We start from the raw sequence: 12,387 nt of genomic DNA, 5'->3' as shown, positions 1-12,387 counted from the left end.
GCGCCAGGGTCCCTAGGGCTTGTAGTTGGTGGAAAGTGCATCAGTGACCAGGGCTGTGTGCAGCTGCTCCAGGCAGGTGTGGAAGAAGCAGAGTTGAACTTGCCTAGCCTGGGGTGCTGCCCAGAGTGAGCCCAAAGCCCAAGGGAGACCAGAGATGGGGCTGTTTGCAAAGGAGGAAGTATAACGGTAGCCCACAAAATGTGAGCTGGTTAAGAAAGGAGAGAGAGCGAAAATGGGGAGCCCAGCCTGGCAGCCTGGGTACACATCTCAGCTCAACCCACACTAGCTGAATCCATTTGGGCCCCTTAGTTGACCTCTCTGTGCCTCAGTTTCCCTATCTATAGAATGGGGATAAGAATAATGCTACTTCCTAGGGCTGTTGTGAGAATTGAACGAGTGAACGAACACTTGTTCAATTTTGAACACTGTTCTAAAGCATTTAGAACAGTGCCTGGCATGGGGTAAGTGTTACAGCAGTGCTGTTATTTTCATCATCACCATTGTTCTCAGGCTCTGTTGACTGGAGCTGCTGAAGGGAGGCAATTTAAGGAAGTGAGCCGGACAGATAGGAGGTGGTGGTGGTTATCAGGTGTAATGCTTGAAACTGAGGCTTCGGAGGCAACACAGTTGCTGGTAATGACAAGGTCTAAGGCTTGACAGTGGGTGGCAGAAGTGTAACGTAGGGAAAGAGATGAGCGGTCAAGGAGCCGAGAAGGAAGGAGTTGGGTGAACTAAGATCATTTGTGGAAGAATGATGGAGAGAAAGGCTAGAGGGCAGGAACTGACATCATCAGTGACCAAGAGGCGGCCAGGAGGCTGAGACCGCAGCAAGGAAGGGAGAGTGTGATGGCATCTTCTTCAAGGGAGCTGGGGATGTTTGGGGTGGAAAAAAGAACAATGGTCTGGGAGGGAATATGGGAAGTTTTTTTTTTTTTGAGATGGAGTTTCGCTGTTGTCACCCAGGCTGGATTGCAATGTTGCAATCTCAGCTCACTGCAACCTCTGCCTTCCAGGTTCAAGTGATTCTCCTGTCTCAACTTCCCAAGTAGATGAGATTACAGGCACACACCACCACGCCTGGCCTACTTTTGTATTTTTAGTAGAGACAGAGTTTCGCCATGTTGGCCAGGCTGGTCTCAAACTCCTGACCTCAGGTGATCCACCCACCTTGGCCTCCCAAAGTGCTGGGATTAGAGGTGTGAGCCACCACGCCCAGCATGGAAGTTTGTATTTATTAATTTTTGGTTGTCTTCATCTGTGTGTGTGACTTTAACCCCTAAATACTTCAGTGTATATTTCTTTTTTTTTTTTTGAGACAGAGTCTTGCTCCATCACCCAGATCACCCAGGCTGGAGTGCAGTGGTGTGATCTCGGCTCGCTGCAACCTCCACCTCCTGGATTCAAGCAATTCTTGTGCCTCACCCTCCCGAGTAGCTGGGATTAGAGGCATGCCACCATGCCCAGTTAATTTTTGTATTTTTAGTAGAGATGGGGTTTCACCATATTGGCCAGGCTGGTCTTGAGCTCCTGGCCTCAGTTGATCCACCTGTCTCAGCCTCCCAAATTGCTGAGATTACAGGCGTGAGCCACCATAACCAGCCTCAGTGTATATTTCTGATGCAGTTGGGTTCTGTATCCCCCTCCAATCTCATCTCGAATTGTAATCCCCATGTGTTGAGGGCAGGACCTCGTGGGAGGTGATTGGATCACAGAGGTGGTTTCCCCCATGCTGTTCTTGTGACAGTGAGTGGGTTTTCAGGAGAGCTGATGGTTTGAAAGTGTGGCACTTCCTCTCTTTCTGTCTCTCTGTCACCTGCCACCAGGTAAGATGTGCCTTGCTTCCCCTTCACCTTCCACCATGATTGTTAAGTTTCCTGAGGCCTCCCCAGCCATGCCAAACTGTGAGTCAATTAAGCCTCTTTTGTTTATAAATTACCCAGTCTCAGGAAGTATCTTTATAGCAGTGTGAAAACAGACTAACACGATTTCCTAAAACATGGGGACATTCTCTTACATAACCATTGTTCAGTTAACAAAAATGAGAAATTGACATTGATATATTATGATTACCTTATTCTCATTTCACCAATTTTCTCAATGATATCCTTTCTAGAAAAAAATACATATATTTTTTGTGGTTGAGGATTACATCTTGCATTTAGTTCTCATGTCTTATTAAATTCCATCAATCTGGAACAGTTTCTTCATCTTTCTTTATCTTTCATGACCTTGACATGTTTTGAAGTTTTGAGCCAGTTATTTTGTAGAATGTGGGTTTGTCTGCTCTTCCTCATGAATAGATTGTGGGTATGCATTTTTGGTAGGAATTCCCCAAGAGCCGTGTGTGCCCTTCTTAGTATATCATATCAGAAGACATGATATCAATTTGCCCCATTACTAGGTGTGTTAACTGTGATCATTGGGTTAAGATGGTACCTGCCAGGATCTTCCACTGCAAAGTTACTATTTTCCCCTTTGTAATTAATAAACATCTTGTGAGGAGATAATTTCCTACAGAAATCCTGTTTATCATCCAACTTTCACCCACTGATTTTAGTGTTCATTCATTGTTCCCTGAATAAATTAGTACTATAATAATTGCCAATGTTGGTTTTCTAATTCCGTCTTCCCTTCAATAGTTGGCATTCTTCTGTAAGGAAAAGCTTTCGCTTCTCTGTTCATCCACTCATCTATGTATTTGTTTATATCACCATGGGCTCCTGGATTCCGGTTTGCACACTCCCATTTTCTGCCTTTTCTCTCTGTTTAATATAAGGATTAATGAGATCTCCCTGATTCCCAGGAAGAAAATGTCACCAGAGCTTTCTTAGGCAGAATGAAGAGAATTCAGTGTAAGAACCATAAAGGCGTATCTGTGTAGTATGGACAATTTTAAAAAACAAACAAACAAAAAGAACCTCCAAGGGCAGGAGGTGCTGCCAGACTCAGGAAGGCACTGGAACTGGCTATAAGAAGCCGCTGAGATCCCAGGTAGTCTGTGCTCTCCATCTTTTGGCTCTGTTTCTCTCTGTACATCTAACATCTCTGTACACCAGCTTTCTCTTTAGCAAAAAACGTGTCCCCTCCACCCACCTACCCACCTCCACTTGTTCCTGCATTTCTATGTCCCAGATCCTGCAGAAAACTACTCTTTTCTCTCAGTTAGTCTCAATTCTGTAGTCCAGGGAGAGAGAATCTGATCAGTCCCCTGGGTCATTTTTCCACTCTGGTCCAACCAGCTGCAGCTGGCATGGGAGATAGTTCACACAGTAAAAACATGGCTGTCAAGAAGAGGGGTAAATTTCAGAAGCAGAACACTCCCTGTGAGCCCGAACCTCTTCCTGCTTTGTTGCAGTCTTCATAACGATTGCTTTAAAAGGCTGCATTCATGTAATATCATCTCCTCTCTTCTCTGCAGCTTTGACTTGCTAGCTTAACTGGTCTAGAGGAGGGCTTAGCACTGATTTCGAGTGTTCATTTTCCTCAAAACTTCAATTCATCCTGGGTTTCTTCAGCAGGAGGGCTCGGGGGAACCAGAGCCAGGGACCAGAGTCATTTCAGTGCAGGCAGCTCAAGAAATGAATATACCAGGCCAAGAATCCCCAAGTGTTCTTCCTGAACTCCTTCCTGGTGGAGCTCAAAGAGATGAAAAACGCAAGCCTGCTTTTTAGTTCTTACCAGGGCACTGCATGGACTTTCATCTTTATGTATGACTGAGGGCTTTTTCCCATCATTTGTTCACTTCACAAATATTTATTTGATATTTACTATATACCAGGCACTCTTGTGGTAGTGGAAAATACAACTCTCATGGAACATCTGTTCCAGAAGGAAAGACTGCCAATAAGCGATAAAATAGGCAAAAGATATAGCATGTTAGAAAGTGGTAAGTACCACAGAGAAAAATAAAATGGAGAAACGAAACACGAAAAGTTGGGGAGAGAGGATAACTGTTTGAGAGGGTGGCCAGGGGCAGCTTCATCTCATCAAGGGGGTGGTTTTTTGAGTACAGACCTGAAGGTAGCGAGTGCACAAGCCACATGGGTACCTGAGAACAGCGGCAGAACAACGGCAGGGCGCTGGGAGGGCTATTTGCCGCACATGCTGTTTAGAATTGTCAGCACATGGTGATAAAAAAATAGGCTGGGTGCGGTGGCTCATGCCTGTAATCCCAGTGCTTTGGGAGGCCAAGGCAGATGGATCACTTGAGGTCAGGAGGTAGAGACCAGCCTGGGGAACATGGTGAAACCCCGTCTCTACTAAAAATACAAAAATTAGCCGGACACAGTGGTGGGCGCCTGTAATCCCAGCTACTTGGGAGGCTGAAGCAGGAGAATCACTTGAGCCCAGCGGGTGGAGGTTGCAGTGAGCCAAGATTGCGCCACTGCACTCCAGCCAGGCAACAGAGCGAGACTCCGTCTCAAAAATAAATAAATAAGTAAATAAAAATAAAAAGCAGACAGACTTTTTAGTTGGCTTTAGAATTGTTAGAAACTCTCTACAGACAAGGCACCCTGATTGTTTGCACCCAGGGTGGACTACTCCCTCCACCCTGCCCTTGTTACTCCCTGGCTGGGGGTCAATATTTCAGGCAGCTGAATGACCCAAAGTGGGAACACGCTAGTGGGTTTGAGGATGAGAGAAGAGCAAGTGGAGGAGTGCAATAGGAGGTGATGCCTGAGAGGTCAGGCGAGAGTGGATCCTGCAGGGTCATGGCAAGAACATGGACCTTGACTTTGAGTGACATGGGAGCCTCTGGAGGCTTCTGAGCAGAGGAGTAGTACGATCTGACTTGCATTTTATTTTATTTATTTATTTGACGCAAAGTCTCACTCTGTCGCCGAAGCTGGAGTGCAGTGGCACCATCTCAGCTCACTACAGCCTCCGCCTCCCAGGTTCCAGTGAATCTCCTGCCTCAGCCTCCCAGGTATATGGGATTACAAGCAAGCATCACCACGCCCGGCTAATTTTTGTATTTTTAGTAGAGACAGGGTTTTGCCATCTTGGCCAGGCTGGTCTCAAACTCCTGACCTCAGGTGATCCACCCACCTCAGCCTTCCAAAGTGCTGGTATTACATGGGATTACAAGCGTGAGCCACCACACCCAGCCGGACTAGCATTTTAACAGGGTCACTCTGCCTGCTGTGTGGAGAACAGTCCACAGGGAGACAAGGGTGGAAATGGGGAGACCAGTTAGGAGGTTATTGTAACAATTTGGGGCAGTGGTGATGGTGGCTTAAACCAAGATGGGGTCAGTGGGAAATGGTGCTAAAAATCCTGCCAATTCTGGGTATTTTTAGAAAGCACAGCTGCCAGCTTTCTCCAGTAGCCCACTAAGTAAGTTATTAAGCATTACTAAAATGTGATAGTCATGATGCAAAATTAGAATATATCTAGAATTTACCAAAGACTTTAGTTTGGTATTATAAGAAGTCTGGCTGCTTCATGTTGCAAAATTTGTATCACTCATCACTCCCTGCAGAGTTAAAATTCTGCTGAGAAGTAGGAATCAGTGAGGTGCATGTCCATGTGGGTTTTTGCCACACCTAAGTGAACCTTGGTCAAAAGCATATAAGAGCTACTGATAGGCCGGGTGTGGTGGCTCATGCTTGTAATCCCAGCACTTTGGGAGGGAAGGATCTCTTGAGCCCAGGAGTTCGAGACCAGCCTGAGCAACATAGCGAGATTCCATCTTTACACACAATTTAAAAATTGGCCAGGCATGGTTGTGCACTCCTGTAATCCCAGCTACTCAGGAGGCTGAGGTGGGAGGATTGCTTGAGCCCGGGAGTTGGAGACTACAGTGAGCTGTGACCACACCACTGCACTCCAGCTTGAGCAATGAAGCAAGACTCTGTCTCAAAAAAAGAAAAAACAAACAATCAAAAAAAAAGGCCGGTGCGGTGGCTCATGCCTGTAATCCCAACACTTTGGGAGGCTGAGGCGGGTGGATCGCCTGAGGTCAGGAGTTTGAGACCAGCCTGGCAAACACGGTGAAACCCCATCTCTACTAAAACTACAAAATTAGCCCAGCATGGTGGCGCATGCCTGTAATCCCAGCTACTAGGGAAGCTGAGGCAGGAGAATCGCGTGAACCTGGGAGGCAAAGGTTCCAGTGAGCCAAGATTGCGCCATTGCACTCCAGTCTGGGCAAAGCCTGCTGGGTTGGGCTGGGTAAGCTCTGACCACCAGTCTCATGGCTTCAAGTCACACCTCCTAAGTGAAGCTCTGAACTTTCTCCAAGGACCATCAGGGCTTGCCTGTGGGCAGAGGATGCCGACACTCACTGCTCTTACTGGGTTTTATTGCAGACAGACTACCACGTGAACATAATGCACATCCACGTGTTCGCAGCCTATTTTGGGCTGACTGTGGCCTGGTGCCTGCCAAAGCCTCCACCCGAGGGAACGGAGGATAAAGAACAGATACGAAACAGCCCCAGTTTGTCTGCCATGCTGGGTAAGGACAAGGTGGGGTGAGTGGTCTCATACTTGGGCTGAGCACAATGGCTCAGAAAAGGCTCTGGCTGAAAAATCTCACTCTACCAACTTCCCCTGCGTGTCTGAAGCCCTTTCATCATGATTCATGTCTTTGAGTAGTGTTTGTTAAATTCATACCTTTGAATTAAGCGTTTCCTTTTAGGGACCTCTCTTCATTAATATCCACTAGAAAGGAGAGACTCATTATGTGTGAGTTTCAATAAGTTTATCCAATCCCTTTATTTTCAACTGAAAGGAGGGAAATGGACAAGTGAAGAAAGTAGGGCCCAGGAGTGAAGGAACAAGGGTGGGAATAGTAATAATGTTGTACTTTGAAAATCTGCTTTGAAAATGATGAACTTAGACTGCTGGGAGAGGCTAATAGAAAATCAGGCAGTGAGCTTGATAGTAGGCAAAGGACTGTCAGGCCATGGGGTCAAGTTAAAGCAGCACATTCATTTAAAAACAAATAAGCATTTGGGCCAGGCATGGTAGCTCAAGCTATAATCCCAGCACTTTGGGAGGCCAAGGTAGGGGGATCACCTGAGGTCAGGAGTTCGAGACCAGCCTGGCCAACAGGGCGAAAGCCCATCTCTACTAAAAATACAAACAAATTAGCTGGGCGTGGTGGTGCACGCCTGTGATCCCAGCTACTTGGGAGGCTGAGGCAGGATCATCTCTTGAATCCAGGCGGTGGAGGTTGCAGTGAGCCAAGATCGCACCACTGCACTCCAGCCTGGGCAACAGAGCAAGACTCCATCTGAATTAAAAAGAAAAATAAAAAAATAAAAATAAGCATTTGACCATCACAGAGCAGGTTCAGGAGGCCTGGGGTATGCAGATTTCAACCCTCCTGGCCTTTGTTTCCTTGTCTGTAAAATGTGGTTAGCTGGTATCAGCTTGAGAGCTTGGAGGGGAGACGTGACTTCCCCATCTAACTCTTAAGTGACAAGGCTGAGACTCTCCAGCCCTAGGATTCTCATCCAAAACCCCTTGAGGCTCAGACCTTTGGAGCAGGAGTGTGGTTCTGGCCAACCACCCTCTCTGGCCCCCAGGCACCCTCCTCTTGTGGATATTCTGGCCAAGTTTCAACTCTGCTCTGCTGACAAATCCAATCGAAAGGAAGAATGCCGTGTTCAACACCTACTATGCTCTAGCAGTCAGCACAGTGACAGCCATCTCAGTGTCATCCTTGGCTCACCCTCAAGGGAAGATCAACATGGTGAGTAGGGTGCTGCCCTTGGGCAGCACTTGGGTCTAACAGGACTGACACACATATTTATGCTCCTCCCCACCCCAGGGCCAACGTGGGTTGGGAGAGGGCATGCCGGGTGGTGGAGCTGTGCCTGCCTCTACAGTGGAGCTCTAGGAAGAACGGTGGGTCACAGTGGGCCTGGGACTCAGGAGACTGTCCAGTGACCAAAGCCTTTCTGGGGGGAGTGATTAGATCCATCCACGCTAACATGAAACCAACCTGAGTTTGAACCCCGTTTCTGCTAGTTGCTAAAAGTCTGTCACCATGAGCAAGAGTCAGCAGCAACAGACTAGACTAGAATTAGCCAGCCTCTCTCTTCCCCCCAACAAATCTCAAGAATGGAACCATCAGAATCAGAAGTTGAGAAGTATGTGACACTAGCCATGTGGCCCTGGTCAAGCCACTTCAACGTTTTGAGTCTCAGTGGCCTCATCTGTAAAGTGGGAATTAAGAGATGGTGCATGTAGAGTGCTTAACGGGGAGTAAGCAGTAGGCAAACATTAGCTGCTGCTATTAATACAGAGAGAGGATGGTGTGTGTGAGTCTTGTGGGCAGAGATGGGTGAGAGGGGAGACAAAACAAGTTCTCATGATGATGGGGGCAGGGGGTCCAGCTGGTGGTGTTGGAGGGAAGTCTGGACAGACCAGTGGTGGGGCTGGGGTGGGAGGGACTCGGGGGCTGGAGTGGAAAGAATGTGGCCACAGATGACAGCTTCAGCAGAATTCAGTGCTAAGAGGAAGTGAGTGGCCATGAGTTCCATGGTGACAGCAAGTCTAAGACACCCAGCAAGGCAGGAGTGGGTGTCAGCTCAGGGAAGCCCAGAGGCTAATCCTAGGTGACAGCTGAGGGTGTCAGATAAGAGCAAGGCCAGACTCCGGTTCTGGAGCAGTGAAGGACATAGCAGAGCTATGACCCAGCAACAAGGCCCAGGTTATTGGAACTGGGCCCAGTCATACAGGGTGGCACAGGCACCAAGTAGCCAATAATAATAATAAAAACAATAACAATGATTTGTGTCTACTGGGCATTTAGTCATGTTCTATGCCAGACACTGGGCCAAGAGCTTTATATGTGGAAACTCATTTAATCCTTAAAATAACCTTGTGAAGAAGGTACATCCAAAACCCCATTCTTCTAGGCCAGGTGCAGTGGCTCACACCTGTAATCCCAATATTTTGGGAGGCTGAGGCAAGAGGATTGGTTGAGGCCAGGAGTTCAAGACCAGCCCAGGCAACATACAGAGACCCTCTCTCTGAAAAATAAAACAAAAACCCATTCTCCCCACTGCCCGGGGACACATCACTAATGAGCGTGATGGGTGGCTAGGATGCTGAGCACCTGGATTTCCCAGCTCATTCCCTAAATGCTGCACAATCAGGGTAACTGTGCCCTGAGCCTAAGAGGCAGTAGTGAGCTGGCCCATCATGTCCACTGATGAAGGACACATTGCCCCAACACAGGGGAGAGGTGGTTTCAGGATCAGCAAAGCAGGGAGGATGTTACAGGGTTGACTTGTTCCCAGCGCGCTGGTCACTCGCAGCAAGATGGTGTTCTCTCTCTACCTTGCTTCCTTTACCCACAAGCTATTTCTTTGCAGACTTATATGCACAATGCGGTGTTGGCAGGAGGCGTGGCTGTGGGTACCTCGTGTCACCTGATCTCTTCTCCATGGCTTGCCATGGTGCTGGGTCTTGTGGCTGGGCTGATCTCCATCGGGGGAGCCAAGTGCCTGCCGGTAAGAAACTAGACAACTAACCCTCTCTGCTTTGGCTGAAGGCCAGCAGGACGCTGGGACCTGATGGGCCACTGTGCAGTGCACAGCTGCATTAGGCAGGTGTTGGCGCGTTCTCTTGTTGGCTTCAACGCCTAGTGAGGGATCCATCCTGGCTCGGTGGTGCATTTGTTAGGATGCTGGGGAGCAGGTGGCAGAACCCATTTGAGCTTGCTTGGGCATTGGGGAGAATTTGTTATCAGGCTACTGGGGTGTCACAGAACTCAAGGACAGGGACTGGAGTGTTGTGGGGAGCCCAGAAGCCCCTGTTTTACTTCTTTCTTTGCTTTTCCTGAATATCTGCTTTATTCTTACTCTGTAGACCTGCTTCCTCCTCTTTCACCCCACATTGTGGGCTATAATCTTTTGCTTCAAGAAAGCAGCCTGGTGGATGGAATCTCTTGGCCCCAATCCCAAATTCTCTGGAGAAGGGGCTCTTTGGTTTAACTTGGATAATGTTGTCTTCAGCTGGGGGTGGGCACATCGTGCATATGTCACTGCTGCTGGGGAACCACGTGGATGATGTGAGAGGAGCAGCACCCAGAAGAGGGAGTGCTGGGCTGATGGTCCAGGTCGTGTCTACTTCTGATTGTTTAATTCTTCTTCTAAGTGGATGGATCTTTCTCCAATACTCAGCAAATCCTGATCATTCCAGAAGACTTCATTATAGCCAATTGGTTATAATGTGCTTCTCTAAGAGAAATATTTAGGGACAGCAAATCTTCATGGGTTTGAAGGCTTGATGGAGGAAAAAGGAGTAGATTTTCGAAGGCTGGATTTGGATGAACCGTGGCTATTCAGGGAGTCCATTTCAACCTAAAATTAGGAAAAACTGGCCAGGCGCGGTGGCTCACGCGCTTTGGGAGGCCGAAGCGGGCAGATCGCCTGAGGTCAGGAGTTCAAGACCAGCCTGGCCAACATGGTGAAACCCATCTCTACTAAAAATACAAAAATTAGCCAGGCGTGGTGGCAGGCACCTGTCATCTTAGCTATTCAGGAGGCTGAGACGCTAGAATCACTTGAACCTGGGAGACAGAGGTTGCGGTGAGCCGAAATCACGCCACTGCACTCCAGCCTGGGCGACAGAGCAAGACTCTGTCTCAAAAAAAAAAAAAGTGGTTTATATACACAGTGGAATATTATTCAGCCATAACAAGAATGAAATCCTGCCATTTGCAGCAACATGGATGGAATTGGAGGTCATTAAAAAATAAAATAAAATAAATAAGGAAAAACGTATCAATACTTTGATTTGGCCAAAACCAGGGCAAATCTGATTTTCATCTTTGCAAGGGGAACAAATTTCGTTTATCTCCTCTGGCTTTGAAACCCTGAAATGAAAGGAGGAAGGGCAGAAAAAAGAACACATAGCAAGTTATCATCAGGCTCAGCCCCATCGCGTTCCCTGAGCCTGTTTCCTTGACTTCGTCACTGGCAAGACTGTTCAAAAATGATTCACTCATTCATTCATATATTCATTCATTCATCATTCCTTCATTCAACACATACGTTTTAACACTCATCTTGCTTTTCAAGCTATAGTTTAGTGAGGGAAATGGATAAACACAATACAGTGTGAGAACAGCTACAGGGCACGTCTAAGCTAGCCTGGGATGGGTCCGGAAATGCTTCCTGGAGCAGAGGAAACAGTTAACAGCCAAGTGCTGACAGATAAGTAGTATTAGCCAGGCAGAGACATGGGGAATGTATTCCAGGCAGAAGGAACAGTATGTATGAAAGCTTAATGGTAAGAAGAGTGTGTGGCCCAACCAGGAAACAGGCATTCTAAAGGCATAGGGTCCACCCAGGAGCGTGGTGGACCCAGATCCCTGAAAGATGGGAGGTGCTCAGGCACACTTCCTGGGCTAGTTGAGGAGTCTGGATTTTTATTTATTTGTTTATTATTTATTTTTTGAGACAGGGTCTCGTTCTGTCACCTAGGCTGGAGTGCAGTGGTGCAATCTCGGCTCACTGCAACCTCCACCTCCCGGGTTCAAGTGATTCTCCTACCTCAGCCTCCTGGGTAGCTGGGATTACAGGTGACCACCACCACGCCTGGCTAATTTTTGTGTGTGTGTGTTTTTTGTTTGTTGTTGTTGTTGTTGTTGTTGAGACGATGCCTCGCTCTGTTGCCCGGGCTGGAGTGCAATGGTGCGATCTCGGCTTACTGCAAGCTCCGCCTCCCGGGTTCACGCCATTCTCCTGCCTCAGCCTCCTGAGTGGCTGGGACTACAGGCGCCCACCACCACGCCCAGCTAATTTTTTGTGTTTTTGGTAGAGACGGGGTTTCGCCATGTTGGCCATGCTGGTCTTGAACTCCCGACTTCAGGTGATCCGCCCACGTCGGCCTCCCAAAGTGCTGGGATTACAGGCGTGAGCCACCGCGCCCGACCTGGATTTTTATTCTGAAGACTAATGGGGATCCTAAGGAAGGAACCAGCCTGATTGGATTTGCACATGTGTCCACATCTGCTGGCTCATGGCTGTGTGGGAGGCTGAGTGATGGGGAGGAAGGATTACTGAGTAGGGATCAGGAGGTGTGGCCTCATGCTTTGTTTCTAACCAGCTGTGTTGTCTTTGGGATGGTGCTTAAATTTGGGCTAGACCAGTGGGTCTCGGTCACCCCCCAGGGGACATCTGACAATGCCTGGAGGCGTTCTTGGTTGACACAGTGGGGTGAGGGCTGCTACTGGCAGCTCGTGGGGAGAGACCAGGGATGCTGCTTGACATCCTACAGTGCACAGAGCAGCCCCCACCACAAGGAATTATCAGCTGAAATTGTGAATAGTGCCTACACTAGACCCTTGCTACTCAAAGTGTGGTCTGTGGACCAGCAGCATCGGCATCATCAGGGACCTTGTTAGAAATGCTCTTAGACCCCA

General features: G+C 48.1%; 1 protein-coding gene across 2 annotated transcripts in view; it reads left to right on the top strand.

The window, feature by feature from the left end:
• RHCE (Rh blood group CcEe antigens) overlaps positions 1 to 12,387 on the top strand; it is a 57,938-nt gene that overhangs the window by 21,228 nt on the left and 24,323 nt on the right. For both annotated transcript variants that reach the window (XM_032759365.2, XM_058444030.1), the window contains exons 4-6: positions 6,312 to 6,459; positions 7,535 to 7,701; positions 9,332 to 9,469. In XM_032759365.2, the coding sequence (XP_032615256.1) occupies positions 6,312 to 6,459; positions 7,535 to 7,701; positions 9,332 to 9,469 (453 nt within the window). The remainder of the gene's footprint in view (positions 1 to 6,311; positions 6,460 to 7,534; positions 7,702 to 9,331; positions 9,470 to 12,387) is intronic.

This window comes from Hylobates moloch, unplaced genomic scaffold (assembly GCF_009828535.3).
Source record: "Hylobates moloch isolate HMO894 unplaced genomic scaffold, HMol_V3 SCAFFOLD_9, whole genome shotgun sequence".
NCBI classification, from domain to species: domain Eukaryota; kingdom Metazoa; phylum Chordata; class Mammalia; order Primates; family Hylobatidae; genus Hylobates; species Hylobates moloch.
Note: the sequence above shows the minus strand (reverse complement) of the source record. Positions and strands in the feature narration are given on the sequence as shown.